The following is an 18792-nucleotide window of genomic DNA, read 5'->3' on the forward strand; positions in this document are numbered from 1 at the left end:
ATGTCTGATATCCCTAGAGCAGTGGCCAGAAAGTTCATCTATGCGGACAAGGGAGATGCAATGAGATATTATATAAATATGGGATGCTTGAATCCCTTCTCTAGGCAAGTGGTGAAGAATAGTCAATCCAACATATAACTGATAAATGCCCAGCAATTAAATTTAACGAGGAAGCCCAGATTATTAATGACTGACAAACGAAGAGAAAACTGATATCTATAGGTAGTTCATTAGATAATATAAATATAGAGTTTTTCAATTAGAATGGGCCGATGTTGATAACACTATGGCCATGCTTTTATGATAATTTCTACCTCAGCTGTTGTATATTATTCAGTCACTAATGCCAAATCATCATCGCTTAGGTTAGGTTACACGATTGAGCAGCGCATTCAAATGATTATAAATATAAGTGTTCGATAATGCAAACGTTGCGTCCATTTTTCGGCCGACATAATGGTCCTTCAAAATCGACCCTCCAACGTTTGGCGAAGAAATTTGAGACAACCGTTTCAGTTAAGAATCAACCAATACGTCTGTACGTCAAAGAAACTCCAGATCGGACTAGAACATCATCCCGGTACGTGATAGTGTGCAGGAGAACCCGAGGCTGTCAATTCTTAGCCGTGTACAAGAACTCAGACTTTCACAGACTTCAACTTGGCGAATTTTGCGCCAGGACTTGGGCTTACACCTTACAAAACCCAACTAATGCAGGAGCTCAAAATGAATGACCATCAACATCGCCGTTTGTTGGCTAACTGGGCTGCGGCGCGTTTGGAAGAGGACCCTAATTTTGGTCCAAAAATAATTTTTAGTGACGAAGCACACTTTTGGATGAATGGCTATGTGAATAACCAAAATTGCCGTATATGGGACGATACAAACCCATACGAGGTTCACCAGGTGACAATGTACCTACAAAAATTTACGGCTTGTTGCGGATTTTGTGCTGGCGGCGTCATTGGTCCGTATTTTTAATTATTTTAAATGACGTTGGTGAGCATTACAAAACGATGATAATCGATTCCTTTTCGCCAAAATTTAACGATATGGACGTAGACGACATGTGGTTTCAACAGGATGGCGTTACATGCCATACCGCGAACGCAACAATCAACAATCTGCACGAACAATTTGAGGGTATGGTCATCACTCGCAGAGGTGACGTCAATTGGCCACCAAGATCTTGCGATTTGACGTCACTAGATTTTTTCTTGTGGGGTTCTTAAAGACGCAGGTCTATGCCAGTAAGTCACAAACGACAAATGACCGTAAAACATTAACTAGGCCGTCACTAAAATTCAACCGGACCTTTGCGGAAGAGTCATTGAAAATTGGACCAATCGGATTCGTGCAACTGCGAGCACCCGCGGCGGACATTTAAATGATAATATTTTTCCTACATAATTGGCATACACGGAGATTCAAAATAAAAAATAAAATAAATAATACCCAGTGGTGTATTCGTAATTTTTTTCTAGGGTATACGCTCAGCACATAAGCGTTTATTGGTGGGAGTGGAAGGGGTTAAACCCCTTAAAAAATGTTCTACCTACCTAAATTCATAATTACATAATATGATGGAGACGTAGGATATACCCCCTCCAGACATTTTTCCTAAGATAGGGGGGGTGTACATTTCAACGAAAGTATTTTTGGGGATTTGAAATGGGCGCGCGCCCCCTTGGTCCCCTTGGATTCACGCTTGATATGGAATTCTAAATTTTAAACTTATCTTTAATTAACTCATAGGTATTTATCATATATGAAACATAATATTTATGTTAATATTTATTTTCATGAAACCTAATGTTTTATTATGTGTAATAATATTTTAGTATTTATTTAAAATAATTTACAAAAACATGTGACGAATAAATACTGACTAAGTGACAAACTGACAACAATATAATAATTAATAATTACAATCTATCCAAAACATCGTAGACAGATCTGTTAATATTGTGATAAATTTATAAACAGAAATTTTTGACTGTTTATGTATTTTTAAAAATTATAATATCCGATCGACAATACAATATCGCACGCGTCTACCGGTATTGTTAAAATTCTGATGTTACAGTATGTAAACGCTCGGCAGTTTCCGACCGTCTCCGCAAATACCTGAAGTCGGGGGAAATTTAATCGAAGTTTATGTGGGCACGAGGCTATTTTTCAATAGTGGCTATAGTATATAATAGTATATAATAATAATAAATTCTATACTGTTGCTGTATAATGTATGCCTTATGGTGATGATAAAATAGAAGCTTGCGTATATCCATTATGTACGAATGATTAGTTAGCGTATATCCATGATAGACGAATTTTCTTAAAGATATACGCATAAATCTAAAAATAGGGATCCGGGTATATGGCGTATACCCTCCAATACACCACTGATTATAACCACCTCACACACAGCTTATTTTGTTTAATTTCAACATCGACCCGCTCTTATTGAAAAACTCTTAATTCAATCCAATTTACCTATATCCAGTGGTTAAAGTGAGGTTAACCTTCTTATTTAAGGTAAGATTATGCGTCCTCTTTAATTTAAGTCGCCAAAAGTCCGGGTGGACGTTTAATGACATTGGTCACTAAAATAAAATATTGAATATACAATACTTATTATAATATTATTACATGAAATTTATTTTTTTGATTCATTTGAACAAGTGGAAAAAATAAATAATTAGTAGTTATAATATATAAAGTACTTATATTTATTTGTATTTATATATTACAGTACTAATGTATTTCAATTTATTTTTACTGAGCAGGCATATATATATATAGAATTATTTTTCTTTGGGGGAAATTTGTTTTTACACCCTATGAAAATAAATTTTTTAAGAACATATATGTATAACAGAAGAAGCTTAGACCTCATGGGTTTCCTAAAAAAAGTTGCTAAGATTTAGAATAAGGTAGGGGAACGCTTCTCAATTTTTGATGCATACAGTCCCTCCACAACATTTTTCCCACTAACCACTACCTATATTGTGTAGTTATTGTTAACACTTGCATGCTTACAATAGGTTTATTGGTTTTGTCAAAAAGTGTTCGCTTTTTCACAAGTACTCCAAACCGTTTGTTTTGAAAAAGTGTAGTCTTACACGCTGTTTTATAAGTGTAACATTAGTGTACACTTTTTCACACTGACCAAAGTGTAAGTGTAGGCACAGCGTTGTACATATATAATATATGATATTTTTATATTATATTTATATATATTTAATTATAAATATAATTTAAACAACCATCATCGTCGTCATCGTTTACTTATACAGCTGCTGGGATTTTGATAGGATTCCACAGCTCAACAATATTTCGTCATCGGAAGAATCACAAAACTTCATCACGTGCAATTTTTGTATTTCTATTTCTTTTAATATTATAATTGTTAATTATTAATATTAAATATTAAACAAAAAGTTTACTAACCTATTGTTCGATTCAACTACCAATATAAATAAATTATTATCAATTATTAAGATTGATAAAAAAGATCAGCTGATTAATCTACACCTAAACCGTTTGTTTTGAAGACGGGTATCTGATCACACCCAGACAATACACTAATTAGTGTACACTTTTTTTTCCTAAACGAACAAACCTAAAAAAAAAAAGGCACCGTAGAAAAGGATATGAGACTAATAGATGAGCATGCAACGTTAGACTGGACTTTGGACAGAGAAAAATGGAAAGGCTTACTAGTGGCAGCGCAGGTCCTTAATGGACCGTTAAGCTGTTGAAGTAAAGAAGAAGAAGAAACGAACAAACCTAATATTTGATATGTAAGTTGTGTATTTCATTCAGTTACCTATACCATGTTATCAACAATTTTATATATTTATCTATTTTACTGTTGTTAAATGTATCACTGCCGATGGTCATATGTAATAAAAAAAATTTAATTTTAATCTATGGCTCCACACTAAACATGAATAATTTTATCTGAAGTCGACAATTATTGACAAGTGTCTTATGTACACCATATGAGTTTATTTACTTTGGGTGTATTTTCAATTTGATACACAAGTTTCTATTTTGTTCATGTTCCTATTATTATCATTATTACGAATTTACAACTAAATACTAATGTAAGTTTTATTTTTCTCTTGCAATAAAGATCTGTATAAATTTGCGAGTTAGTCAAGTTGTCGATTTATGCATAATCTCTGCGCTGTAAATAACAGTGAGTATCAATGAAAAATTATAATGTATTTATTTCTTAAATTGCAGTCTAAATAGACAATCGTTTTCACTAGAAACTAATTAATGAGCACTGTGAAAGGTCGGTTTTTAAAATTCTGTTTATAAATCGATTGCTAAAAGAAATTTTCCAAAGTTACCATTCGTACAACATATAAATATTATTGAAAAATGTGTTTAAAAATGAAGGCTCCGCGAAACAGTTTGTATTTATTTTCTAGCATTGGACCGAACTTATACACTTATAAAAATTACGTTTCATGTTCAGCGTGCCATTGATATTTTATAATTTATTAATTAAATTAAATTATTTCAAAATACCGCACATTTAGATAAAATAAATAAATTCATTGGTGCCCCATTATCTATGTTTCGTCCCATCAAACATGTCTCTCTAAATAAAATTTCAAATATACAAAGGTTAAAGCCCAACAAATCTCTTGGGCACGACTTAATAACAAATAAAATTCTAAAACATCTCCCCCAAAAAAAAAAACAACTCTCTTGCTTACATATACATTCAACTCTATGTTAAGATTGTCTTTTTTTCCTGTCATCTGGAAATTATTCATCATAATTCTCATACCTAAACCAGGTAAACCCCCCAATGTACCAACTTCATATAGACCCAAATGTTTGCATGAAATTTCCATGTCTAATTTCTGTTGCACCAAACGATGTAATTTTGAAAGCTGAAATATAAACACGTATCATGTAAAAAAAAATGCTTTGATTTTTCATGAGAAAAATTTAAGAGACTTTTTAATGGTTCAGGTGGATTAGAAATGTCTTCCAAAACAACTTTTCCTCCTGAACAGCAAAAACCTGCAGGCTCTTTGGGCCATTTCAATGCACGACAATAATTACATTTTAAATTTATATTTCCTATGATAACGTGAGAATCATTTTTATAATCTATTAATTTATTATAAGTAAATGCCGACATTTCACGGCGACGCCATGGAATACGTCGTGGTTCAACTAAATTTTCGTATATAGGAAAATCGTGAATATTGTTAATAATATGGACTATATTACTATCATTAAATGCAAAGTTGTTATTAATATTGTTTTCATTAATACTACCAACACTATTGGTAACATTATTGTTACAATCGCTGTTAATATTACAGTTATCTGGCGATCCATTGTTGTTTTGACTTAATCTGAGTAAAAGTTGACGTTTTATTATATTCGACGAACGACCTAAATTAATTTTCCTTTTCATTGTGATAAATTATAATAATTATATTATATGAATGTTTATTATATATGTTTTCCATTAGCAACGAATAACGATATAAAATAAATATAAACAATATAATATATAATATAAACAATGAAATTACCTCACCCACTAAGTCTACGTAACAGGTCATTATTTATTATTTATTATTTATTGATAACTCCTTGGTTTTTAAAGTTAGAGAATCAATCAAATGCCATAAACCTCCGCAATGAGCTCTTCAATTTAAAAAAAAAAAAAAATTATAACGATCGGTTCAGTAGTTTCCGAAAACATATGCCTCAAAGGTTTTCATTTTCACATTTACATATTAGATTTTATATATATTTTAATTCGTGTACAATTCGATTTGTAATAAATTAATAACAAATCCTTCCCTACTTAATTGTAAATATTATTTTTTTGATTACATGTTAAATATGTACAATTGTAAAGTTATAGAAAAAAAACATAGATACTGGTATCTAAGTCTTAGACAGTATTTTACAAAATAATATTGTATTAGATGTATTCATTAATACAGTAATGTCAATAGTATTGATAAAATATTAATAAACTTTAAAAATATAAAATATAAGAATGAAATGAGTCAATGATTACATTTTTTCAGTAAATATGATTTTTTTCATTTACAAAATAATTAAATACATGAAATCAACCATTAAATTATTTACACACAGCCATTACAACAAGAACCTATATTTAATTTTCGCCCATGTTGATTGACTGTGGTAGGTGTATGATATATGTTTAGATTCAAAAATAAACAAGAAAAAGAATAACTATTATCCATATTAACCTGTAGGCATGAAGGAGAAACGATACAGCGAGATAACTTTAACGTTGATTAACTATTTTTGATGACTATCTATAAACAACTATGTATTATGGTACATTTTTTTATAACAAAACAAAAGTAATTAAGTGTTAATTTTGTTTAATTAACATGTTTATGACACTGTCATACATTTGCCTTAGCCATCATAATATTAATTGACCTATATCACCCATGTTCATTAATCATTTATATTTGGTATACTCAATAACGAAAATGATTAATTGCGGCCAAGCTGTTGTGAGAATTGAGAAATAATGTTTCAATTGAAGTGAGAGATGTATAAAAAGTATTCAATGAAATATTCGGAAGATTTAATGTTATACATTGTAAATACATAAATATATGTTAATTTGACTGTTCTACAATACACAAGTCACGAGTATATAAATAACAATATTTTATCATTGGGAAAAAAAAATTAACACTAGTGCCGGGTTAACGAATAAACCACCTGGGCAGATTTTAAAATGGCGACCTTTACAAACACATTGTACCGTTATACCCATCATAAAAAAAGAATTATATAAATAACAACAGCATTGAAATTGTTTAATTGATTTATTTTTATAAACGTATCGTAACGTTAGAAATTTTAGTATAATAGAACTATTAGTATTTAGTATGATCATTCAGTATAATAAAATCGCAATTTTATTGAATTTTTAAATTCCTGACACTTAATTTTTAATTCTAAACCAGTCATATTTTAAAAATATAATAATATTCCAGATTTAAGTTTTTATTTATTTATTTATATATTATTACTATTTGTTATATTCATTTTTCTATGATTTCTTCCTAAAAATTATATTAAACCACATGGTGTTGTTACAGTGTTTTAAAATAAAAATTAAACAAATAATTTTAACGTACCTATATTACTAATAATTATTGTATTTGTACAAAATTATAACTTAGGTGTTTAATCGTTCGTTTTACGATATTGAATATTGTTTTTTTTATAATTTTACATTTTTTATTGACGTTTAATAAGTAATTACAATTTATATTATATGTACATTAAGTAAATTGGTGGGAGTTAATAATAGTGGGGCTATAAAAAAGAAATTCATATTAGAGCTACCTGTACATTCATTATAAATAACAGAATGTTGGAAAGTTAAAAAGTGTTAAGGAGATTTCTTGACCATTTTCGGTTGATTGAATTAATATAACTATTAATGTTGTGTGAATACCGTTCCCTTATATTAACATATATTATATATTAATATCTCAATTTCAATATTATATTAGTAAATTAATGGTGTTTACTATTATATTTTAATATTACATTTTGTATACGTGTATACTTAATTTTTATTAATATGACACTATCGAGGGCCAGGGAGGCGATTGCCCATTTGCTTCCTTAACCAGTCCGTTTTTGTTATTACATAAGATAAATACACTTGCGTTATGCTACATGTCCTTAAATTAATTATATTTCATTTATTCGTGTTTATTGCTTCTAAAACAGTATGAGTTCTTCATAGTAAAATATTTCCTCAAATCAAGTCTTAATAAATCAGAATACTTCTCTTAATCAGCATTTCTCGCTGGGGTACGCGAAGAGATACGAGAGGTACTCAGGAATTACTTTTTAAAAAAATGGGAAAAAGTGTAAAAATTGATGTATTTGAAATAATAAATTATTTATGAACTATTTGATGACGAGCACTGTTTGTGAAAAAAGCTCATAATCATACATGGTCATTTAAAATAAATATTGTAATAGACTTTTTGTGAGTTCAGACTTAAGAGTTTACTTATCATTTGTGAAACTAGATTTTAAAAATTAATTTTACTAACTAAAGAATTAATAAAGACTTAACTAAGAATCATGTTAAAATTAAATTGTATAATTTGTATTATTTGTTTATATACATTGTATGTTGCATATTGATTGAAATAAATTAATACTTCATAATTATTTATTTTATTTTCCATTAATACTAATTTTATAATTTCTTATCAATCATATTTTGAAATAGACAAATTGACTGTTGGGTACGTAAAGTAATAGTAAGGAGTCAAGGGACGTCAAGGGGTACGTGATTAAAAAAGATGAAAAACGTTGCTCTAAATCATTAGGTTTTCAGTTTCACTGGTATCAAATAGTATGTGTATAGACATATTTTTTTAAATCAATTCAATACTTATAAAATGGTTGATAGACATGAAAAATATATCAGTGTTAATAAAAATATTATTCAATATATGATATTATTTGATAGGTTAGATTCTTATTTATCACGGTATTCTATAAAACCATTAAAATAAAGGTCTTGTAAACGTAAAGCCACTTTACAATTTAAAAAGTGAACAACATTTTACTGTTATTAAGAAACATGAATTAGGCAATATTATATTTTTATTACTACGTATTATTGAAATGTGTTTTGTGAATATCATAGGTGGCCAGGGAGGCACTGGAGACAAATGCCACCCCCGTAAGAAAAAATAAATAAAAAAATTAAATATTGACAGTTATAGCACAACATTTTCACATAATATTTAGGGGCATCTAATCCCCCCAAGACAACCCTAAAAATGCCTATGATCAGCTTTATTATATAATTTTCCCTGTAAATTACACCAACCATAGAGAAATGCTGGATTCACCCTTAGCGAAGAGTATATTATAATATTATTATACTTTCGTTGTTTTATAGATTTCTATACAACCATATATTGATTATGATAAATTATGGACATTTTATCGCCAACAATTTATAGGCTCTGAAATAATGCTTAAAACGCAATTCTGCCGCGACACGTATGAGTGTAAACGATAAGAAGATGAATATTGATATAATAAATAATATTTGTTTGATAAATGCCGCGAAAGGTATTAAAATAATGTGTGTAATGTGCATGGATTTTAGCCAATAACTGGTCTTAAATAGAATGCGGTGACGTTATAATTGCCAGTATCCGTTAATACGTAATACTAATTATTGGAAAAAAAAATAAATATATAAAAAAAATATTAAAAAATATTAATTTCAGATTTGCAAAGATTTGTGTGCAACCTCCATACATGCATTTCCATTAAACCATGTTTGGCAACCACATTTTGTTAGTTTTTCTAGTCTTGATCCAATATAATATCACCATCGCAACAATATATTGTATTATATTTAACTAGGTACATTATATTCTATAAATATTTCAGATTTTTATAATCCTCGAGTCTCTGAATGTCAACACCTTTTCAGTTATTTGTTCGAACCTAAATAGAAATTATAAGACGCTTGTAGTTAGTATTTAGTTTAAGGAGGATCGATTTCAATTTTAGTACAATCTTCATACATGATTAATACATAAAACCTTTAATTTTTTTTTTTTTTTTTTAATATAAACTGAAAAATATTTTATAATACAATACAATCTATAATTATTTAATATTTTCAACTAACGTTTATTCCATAAATATTCTACTTTTTGAGCCATTAAATCCAATACTTCGTCTGTAGAGATTGATATTTCTCAGTATACTAACAGAAGAACAGAAGGGCAAGTTCCGAAGTTTCGTTAAACGCTCATTTCCAGTTGCATTAAGAATCTATGTTTTTAGCACTTAGGTGTTTAAAATGAACGTTCAACTGCCGTTGTTTCAACTGGTAGTTTTGTCAAACTTTTCAATCAAATTTTCAATTATATGTTTGCGTAAAACTTTACATCACATGCATCCACGATATGATAATATAATGATAATCATACTCGAAATTCGACCATTCTACAGTGGTTTATTTTTGTACTACAATACAATAAAATTTTTTTTTAAATAACACGTTATTATTTAATAAAAAAGTATTTTATTTTGAATTAAACTATAATGATTATGATTTTATATACTATTACATAATAATTTCGGGGAGGGGGCTAGAATCCCTTAGATACGTGCCTAATTGTCGGTAGTATTCCATTTGATTCCTGAATGCGAAAAGTAAAAACTACTCTTCTAGAGTGACTGTATTTGAATTCCCCAAATTAGCCATTTTAATTTTTGAAACCATAAATGTTTTCTTTTCTTGAGCATTGAAAATAGTGCATTGTTATAAATACCAGGATTATATATGTACAACCGATGAGTAGCGTACTCCGATATGATTTACTGTGATAACTAAAGATATGCAGTTAACTCACAACAAGATAAACTTATCCTAAAATTACTCCGACATATCACTGTAAACCGAATGAAAGATGAAATCAAGCCTGTGTCTTAAAATATATTATTCACATGGTACACAATATGAAATAACAAATTTTATTTATTCTTATACAAGAAAAAAAACAATAGGTACGGGGAAAGAGTTTTCTTAGAAATATTGTAATTATGAGTAATTCGAAAGAATTTTATCAAAAATTGTACTAATTATTATAATTACATCGGAAATCCGTCTAATCATCATTGAGTGCATAGCATTAGGCAATACATGACCTAGACTGAAATTGATTTATAATATGTAGACGAGTATGATTACAGATTATACAATAATGTAAAAAGAAATATGTTATTATAACGAAACGAATCACTATAAAATGTTCAATAGCTGTCAAATGACGAATTATATTCAATTTTTTGCAGGCATCTTAAATAGGTACACTTGTTTTTGATCTTTGGCTAGGTTAGCATGTTTCTATGCAATTTTTAACGATGAGTAGAATATAATTATTGATCTATAACTACATATTGATATCCTAAATACTACAATAACACCAATAACTAGGACGGAGAACTTGTAGCATTTGCATATTTATTTTACACATCACAACAATTGTAGAATACGAAACGAATATGTTTCATGCTTTAACAAAGCTAATCTTAAAATTGTATTTTGCATATAAATGCATACTTCGAGTTTTTTGTGTTAAGGGCATATTTCGTCCATTTTATACTTTTAAATGTATATTTCATATAATTTATCATTTCATTAATATTTTTCTGCTAACGTTCTCATTTCATCTAATATATGACCAACATATTGTCGAATTAAAAATATAGGTTGTTGACTGTTTGCAGACGCACGTCTTTCCTAGTAATACATCACCAAGATTGGTGATTAGATTAATTTTATTTATAAACAGTAAACACGTAGCTTACATCATACGTTTTCCAATAGGGCTTAAACAATTCCATAAACAATACCAAAAAAAATTTCATTGTACCAACTTTTGCCAGTGTTCGTAAACAATTTAATTCTATAATGATTTTAGTTTTAGTTCTGCGATCTGCGTCTATTCGTGTCAACTTTTCATCTTTGTTTACTGTTTTAACATTAAAATGTTTTAACAGTCAGTTAAAGAGTTATTTATCGGAATTTGGTGTCGACGTGTTTTCGACAGACGGTTAAGTCCTATACTGTAATTATTGTGATGTTAAAGTGGAATGTGAAAAACGATTTAATGTTACGCAATATTTAAATGATTTACCTATATATTTTATAAACATATCGCTTTAAAAAAAACCGTAAGAGTATATTTTTAGTGCATATTATAAAGTTTTTAATTGCATAAGTGCTTGCATAGTTAGTGTTTTTTAGAGCTACAAGTTCTCTGCTCTAGTGATAACTAATGTAATCACAATCATATTATTAAATATTAATCTTGAATTAACATAATAGCTGAACGTTGTTGTAATAACACTTGATTTAATGAAACAGTTTAAAAAAATAAATATAAATAAAAAAATAATTTTCGTTGAGATTTTTAGTTGCTAATCTAGCTGTTATAACTGCGATTACTCATAATGCGCACGCGTGTAATACGTTTATGGTTTATTAATCCTATTTCTATATCAAGGTATTAAGATAATGTTTTATCATGAAATACCGCGAAAACGCTATTTTGCTTTGTAATCGGATGACACATTTTACGATAGCTTTAATGGTCAAATAATAATAAAAAATATTGGTAACATGAGGAATGGACGGATATATTGTTTCTTCTTTAAAAATCAAATTTTACAAATACTCTCAATTCTAGGTAGTACAAGTCAGCACTAAAAATTTAATTCTAATTAAAAAATGGCCTGCGATAATTTATAATTATTGTTATTATTATTCGTGCCAACACGTCATTAAATATATTATTAATTATAGATTCGAATTGAACAAAAACGTTTTTGTATTTGTGACCTATAACACCATTATAATAATACCTATAAAGCGTACAGATTTGGGTAAAATACTTTTAAAAATTATTTAGAATAAATACTTGAATACTTTCAAAAAATAGTATTCCGAATATGTATTCAAATATTTTATACAAATTTTATTCCGAATACATTATTTAGAATACTTCAAAAGTATTCCGAATACTTTTAAAATACTTCTAGTTTTCATACTATAAAAATAATAGATGTCCACTCAACAGAAATATTTGAAATTGTAGACTAAATATATGTTATTTTATTGTATTTTTATATTAAATAACTGTTATAGTTTATGGTTTACAATAGTAATAAATACCTGATATTAGCTTATACAAGATACGACGGAGAAGTAATAAAATCATTTAAAAAACAGATTGACGGTATTCGAAATACAGTATTCAGAATACTCGTTATAAGTATTCAAAATGCTTTATTGAATACTTTCAAAAAAAGTATTTAAAAAGTATTCGAAATACTTAAAAAGTATTCGAAATACTTAAAAAGTATTCGGAATACTTAAAAAGTATTCGGAATACTACCCAAGTCTGGTATAGTAATATGGTAATTCAAAACTTAGCCAAAACATCTGCACATCAAAAATTTTTTGGGATTACGTGTATCTTATTGAAATTTTTAAGATAAATCTCATTATAAGGTACTGCAAGTTATGATACAAGTATATATTGGGAATGAGATTTAATAGTTGTATGCAAACGAGTTGTTGGTCTCCAGATAAAAAATTATGTACTGTGCGCAAACGAGTATCACCGTTTGAAGTGTGTCGCGATAAACCTTTAAATAATTTTATTAGTATATATTTACCAGCATTAATATCAACGTTCGTTGACGATTAATAAACATAAAGGTATACATAGAATCCAAACATCATCTGACCAAATTATGACTTTTGATCAAAAATTGATTGAAAAAAATGTAAAAAAAAAATTGACCCACGTTCCTTTCTATGAATTGAAAAGGGAGATGTTTACACCAATCTTGTACTATGCATATCTTATCATGTTACTGAAAGACAAAATTATAAAATTCTTTCTCAGCATAAATATTGAAGTATATTATTGGATACGGAATTCAGTGTATTTTTTAACGAGGTGATTGGTTTGATATTCGTCGAAGAAAACAATCTTGTCTTAGTGAATGGCCGAACATTAAACAAGAAATTTAAAGAAAAATCGATAACAACTTTTGTACATATGTCAGGCAGAATTTCCTGAAATAAATAATATATATATATATATATATATATATATAAATAATAATAATAATATATAAATAATAAACATTTTACTATCATTCTCCACAATGTATGTGTTCGGATGGGGATTCTCGGCAATCACAATAATGAAAAATAAAAAAATAGAACGACTTCAATCTGTAGAAGAAGAACTGAGAGTGAGTTTATTCGAATTAGAAGTACCACACGTTAAGCAAAAATATCTCATTGGCCAATGTATTTTAATTTCATTGCACAAATATTATGAATTAAGTAAATATTTTTTGTAACACATATTTTCATCATTCCATAAATTTATTTCACAATCTTTTAACGTAGAATAGACTGTAAATAGTGTCAAATTTAAAATTGAATTTATAATATATTGTATATGTTTTATTCATCATATAGATTGATGTATTGCAAAAATGTTGCAGGAGCGTACCAAATTGTAAAAAATGGTTGAAAACTACTGCTTTACATTGTAACGATATTCAGGGATATCAATTCGCAGCAATGTTTTTGATTGGTTTTATACAACAATATTTCGGATAAAATGATATTATTTTGAAATTAAATCCGGTTTTATATTTACTTGTAACAACATCCGCAAAAAAAAAACCGTTTATAAAGAAAAAACATGGATTTTTACTAAATATTCAGAAATATGGGTGTTGAAATTTTCAAGTTAACAAATATTATATTAAGAATCAAAATTCTACACAGAAACTTGCGAAATTTAATATTATGAAAATTTAAAGAATAAAGAATTAATCAATTTCTCGGAGCATTTTCTCCTCATTTTCTCAACAAACGCCACACCATAATATAATCCACACGATCTACGTATACGACTGGTACCGATTTTCAAATGTAATATAAGATTTAAACGTTGATACTAAATAATATGAAAAAAAAATTGATTTAGTAAATCAATGTTTCGGAAAAATCAAGTTTTTTTTTCTTTTGTAATCCTAATACAACAATCTGATTCTCTAACCCAGGGATGGCAAACCTTTTGAACACTACGTGCCCAAAATTACCTTTTTTTTTTTTTTTATAGAGCGTACCATGAAAAAAATATTAAAAATATTATATTTTGTTATAATATAATTTTATTGTATAATTAATTTATTAGTACAAAAAGGTTAGTTTAGGTACATAATAATAATAATAATTATAATAATATTGCTTTGTTAATCATTTATATTATATTATATTATAGATCCTATAATATTATATATTATATAATATATAATAGTAAAACTTTTCGCGTGCCATGGATTTGCCATTTCTGTTCTAACCTAACCTTGACGTTGATTATAAGCAAAATTCGACCATATTCAAATCATTACTTGTACCTCGTGAGAGCCGCGATTCATGCGGTACCGTTTACAACTCTTCGTATTGTTACATTCGTATTATTACGCGATATTGTATTCAACGACCAGCGTACTGTATGTTAATCACAAGTCGAGCACACTTGTTGGGGCGACCTATGGCATATCGCTCGCGTCGGAAACGGTCGCGCTGACGTGCATGAGATCTTATACCCAATACAATACAATACATTATCTTGCGCAGTGTTCGTATGTAATTCGTATGCAATTATGTTATATCGCAAATCGTAGGTTCAATTAATTTCCGTAATCGTAAGTATAATGCGTTATAATTGTACGTAAGTCAAATGTCGAACGTCATAGCCGCGATTAGAGCACAACAATTGTCATCGGTTATCAAGTACTCGCGCCTTGTTATTAATTATTGTTGTTATTTTCACTCGGTTCCATCTTGTGAACGATGTTCCAACAGCAGTGCTAATAACAGGGGCGGCTCCAGAGCCTTGGTTAGGGGAGGGGCGCAAGTTATAATTTTACAAAATCTTATAACAAAAAGAAAACAACAATTTTTACAACACAAATTCAAGTCGTCTATTTTTAAAATTGGCAAAAATATCAATAATATGATATTTAATATATCTATTTGATCTAGAATATCTACTTTATGATACATATTAATTAGACATAATGCTGATAGTCTATCTTCAGTCTTCATTGAACGAAGATAGGTTTTTAGTCTCCGAAGTGTGGAGAAACTTCTTTCAACCGTCATACCTCTATGGCTCTATCTACATACTTGTGCGTGTCGTAAGATAGTACACATTATAATATGCATTTTTTGTTAACAATATACATTTTTTTATTAATATGGTACGGGATTGGAAGGGGGCCGCAACCCCTAGGCCCCCCCCTGGAGCCACCCCTAAATAGTACACACAAACAAGGCACCGTACTCGGTACGTTATGGATTTCGTACACACTCGCGACGGTTCGTAAATCTTTGTCACCGTCGACCTAGTCATCCAATTCAGCGGGATCAGAACCTCCTTCGAGGTCTTTTTTTAAATGTTATGGAATAATGTTCTTAGCGCGAGGGCGTTAGAACCGTAAAAAAAAAAAAAATAATGATTTGTTTGCGAATGATCCCCGTCCCCCATACAAAAGTTATGTATACGCCACTGATCCGAGTATTAACAACAACAACAACAACCTTATCACCGCCGCCGTCGTCGTCATCAAAGCGACACACCGCCGGCGGCAGTGGCGGCAACAGTGGCAGCGCGATGATAGCTGTGGCGGCAGTAGTCGCAGCAGTATTGGCCGGCGCGCGCGTTCATGTGTTCACGGCGTACGTACACGCACACGCACACGCGCACGCACACGGCATATATACGCACGCGCACACTTCCGAGTGCCATCGAAGACGTGTTCGATCGTTTCTACCGACCGTTTCGGGAACACAAACTTAACGTTCATCGTGCCGCGCGCGCGCAACACCTATTACTCCCGTAAACCTTCGGTTTTTCCCACCACACACAGGACACCGTGGGAAAAGGATTCGAAATAGGATTCATCTGCCGGATGTAGTCGTATGGACCGGTGGTGAATCCGTTTACCGCCGTCGACCACCTGTGGCGCGCGCGTTTCCACCCCGGAACTCACGATAACACCGGTGTGCTGCCGAGGGTCTGCTGGCCGTTCAACTTTCTCATGCCAGTCCAAAGTCGCAGACAGCCGTCGTCATGAGAGGTACGTCACGAGAATACTTTTATCGACCCCTGTAATGATAATTACCGTACATAAATAATTGTAACCATTTAATATTGTGGTAATCGTGAACTGTAAAAAACGCTGTTTACGCAGCAAACAAATAGCGTTAATAGTATTTATTTATTTATTTATTTATTTTTTATTGAGGTAGTCGTCCACATAACTGTCGTCACCGGAAAAACTTATCGAAACGTTTTCACAGAAAACGTAATATATTCATAGCCTTTAATCCTTGAACTCTATACACCTGTACATGGGTTTTAATAAATATGCTAGTGTAGACGAATACGCCACTGTTCACGTTTTCTACACGTTAATCGTGTACGCACAACGCCTATAATAATTTTAATGTATATAGATAGAACCACGGTGTTTCGCCGTGAGCTTTGCGATGGATCTGAGACTTTAGAGAAGTTGGCCGTTCGCCACAAAAACGCATGTGTCGCGCCAAAAACACATGTGCTCCACCGAAAAACGCTCCTTCGAATTCGACGACACATACAATTATATTGTTTGCTGTTCTCTCTTCGCGCCTTTCCTCTAACTCTTTCTCTCCCACACACTTTTTCTCCATACATCCGATTCCTACGTTCTATTTTCCGAGTTAAACATAAGAATTATGCACGTATATATAAATATAACGCGATAGATTTTAATAAAAAAAATCTGCGATTAAAATATTATGTCGACGTACTTAAACCGCTTGCGCATGGTGACGACATAGCTCTCGTCGAGATGATACACTTCATTGTCTGTTTAATATTATATTGAATTCGTTCTATATTTGGTATAATATTATCACTGCAGCGATAATATTCTGAATTGGTCTCATTTTAGCGAACTAACTCTAAAAGCTTGATAAATATTTTAGTTTTAATTATAAACACGTGTATATTTATTTGTATCCGTGCGTTTGAATCAAATAAAGAATTCGTGAATTCTTGTGTGGTCATAATTTTTATATATGCATGTACACACACACACACACACTATAGTGTACTGATATATCGAAAAATAAATTGAAAAATAGTGTTCTAATCGCTCCCCTCTCCTTATCGGATTATACTAAACTCTGGACTATCAGTATTATGTATATATCCCGTAAATTCGACCCTATGTACACACAAGCACAACATGTGGTGGACAGAACAATATTATATATATTATTTTATTTAAAACGTCACGTAGGAAAGATTTTTGGCGTTCTGGGACTTCAGAATACTACCATTAATTCATTTTTTGTAAATCAATGAATACATTCGACTGAATAGGTTACAGATTACAAGAAAGAACGAATGAACTATAAAATAAATTAATCACAGAAAGAAATGTATTGTACCAGTTGGCAGTTTTACAGTTTTAACATTTGAAATTGGATTGATAAACCATCTAAATAAACCTTATAATAAATACATTTATTTCGATCAATTCAGAAAGAGAGAAATATAACTTGATATCTATTTATGGGTGTTTCAAAAAGAACGCATGATTTAAATTTACTATAAATTAAATGTATTTCTTTAAAAAAAAAAAAATAACAAATATATCATTCTTTTCAGGAGAAGTTAAGGTTTAACAGAGAAAAACAATATCGGGCATATGGCTAATTCTTTCCATAAAATTTACCATCACTGGATAACACATTGCCCCATCAAGTTCGTTGAGGACACGACGAATTTCTTGCTTAAGTTCCAAGATATTTCAAACTTTGTTTTGGTAAACTCGTGAATTAGTGTATCCCTATAAGATAAAATCACATGGGGTCAAATCACAAGATTGAGGTGGATAGATTTGGCCACGCAATGAAATTAGTTTGTCCGGGAACTTCTCACGCAGCAGAGAGATTGTTTCACTTTAAGTGTAACAAGTTGCGCCGTCTTGTTGCAACTATACAAGAATACTTGCAGAGCTCAGTAATTTTCTTTTGCCTTATTTGGACAAAATGAATAACAAACATTTTTGGTTTTAACCTGTCACACAAAAAATGTT

General features: G+C 30.2%; 1 protein-coding gene across 2 annotated transcripts in view; it reads left to right on the forward strand.

The window, feature by feature from the left end:
- Positions 1 to 3608: 3608 nt before the first annotated feature.
- The window catches only part of LOC112687556 (sialin-like), a 28883-nt gene continuing 13699 nt past the window's right edge, over positions 3609 to 18792 (forward strand). The window contains exon 1 of one of the 2 annotated variants that reach the window (XM_025560300.1): positions 3609 to 3803. Coding sequence is in view for 1 of the 2 variants with exons in the window: in XM_025560299.1 (XP_025416084.1) it covers positions 16776 to 16782 (7 nt within the window). In the remaining variant the exon portion in view is untranslated. Of the gene's footprint in view, positions 3804 to 16323; positions 16783 to 18792 lie in introns of those variants that run through there. The other variant, XM_025560299.1, reaches the window with a different exon arrangement.

This window comes from Sipha flava, unplaced genomic scaffold (assembly GCF_003268045.1).
Source record: "Sipha flava isolate LNK unplaced genomic scaffold, YSA_version1 35_pilon_pilon, whole genome shotgun sequence".
Taxonomy (NCBI): domain Eukaryota; kingdom Metazoa; phylum Arthropoda; class Insecta; order Hemiptera; family Aphididae; genus Sipha; species Sipha flava.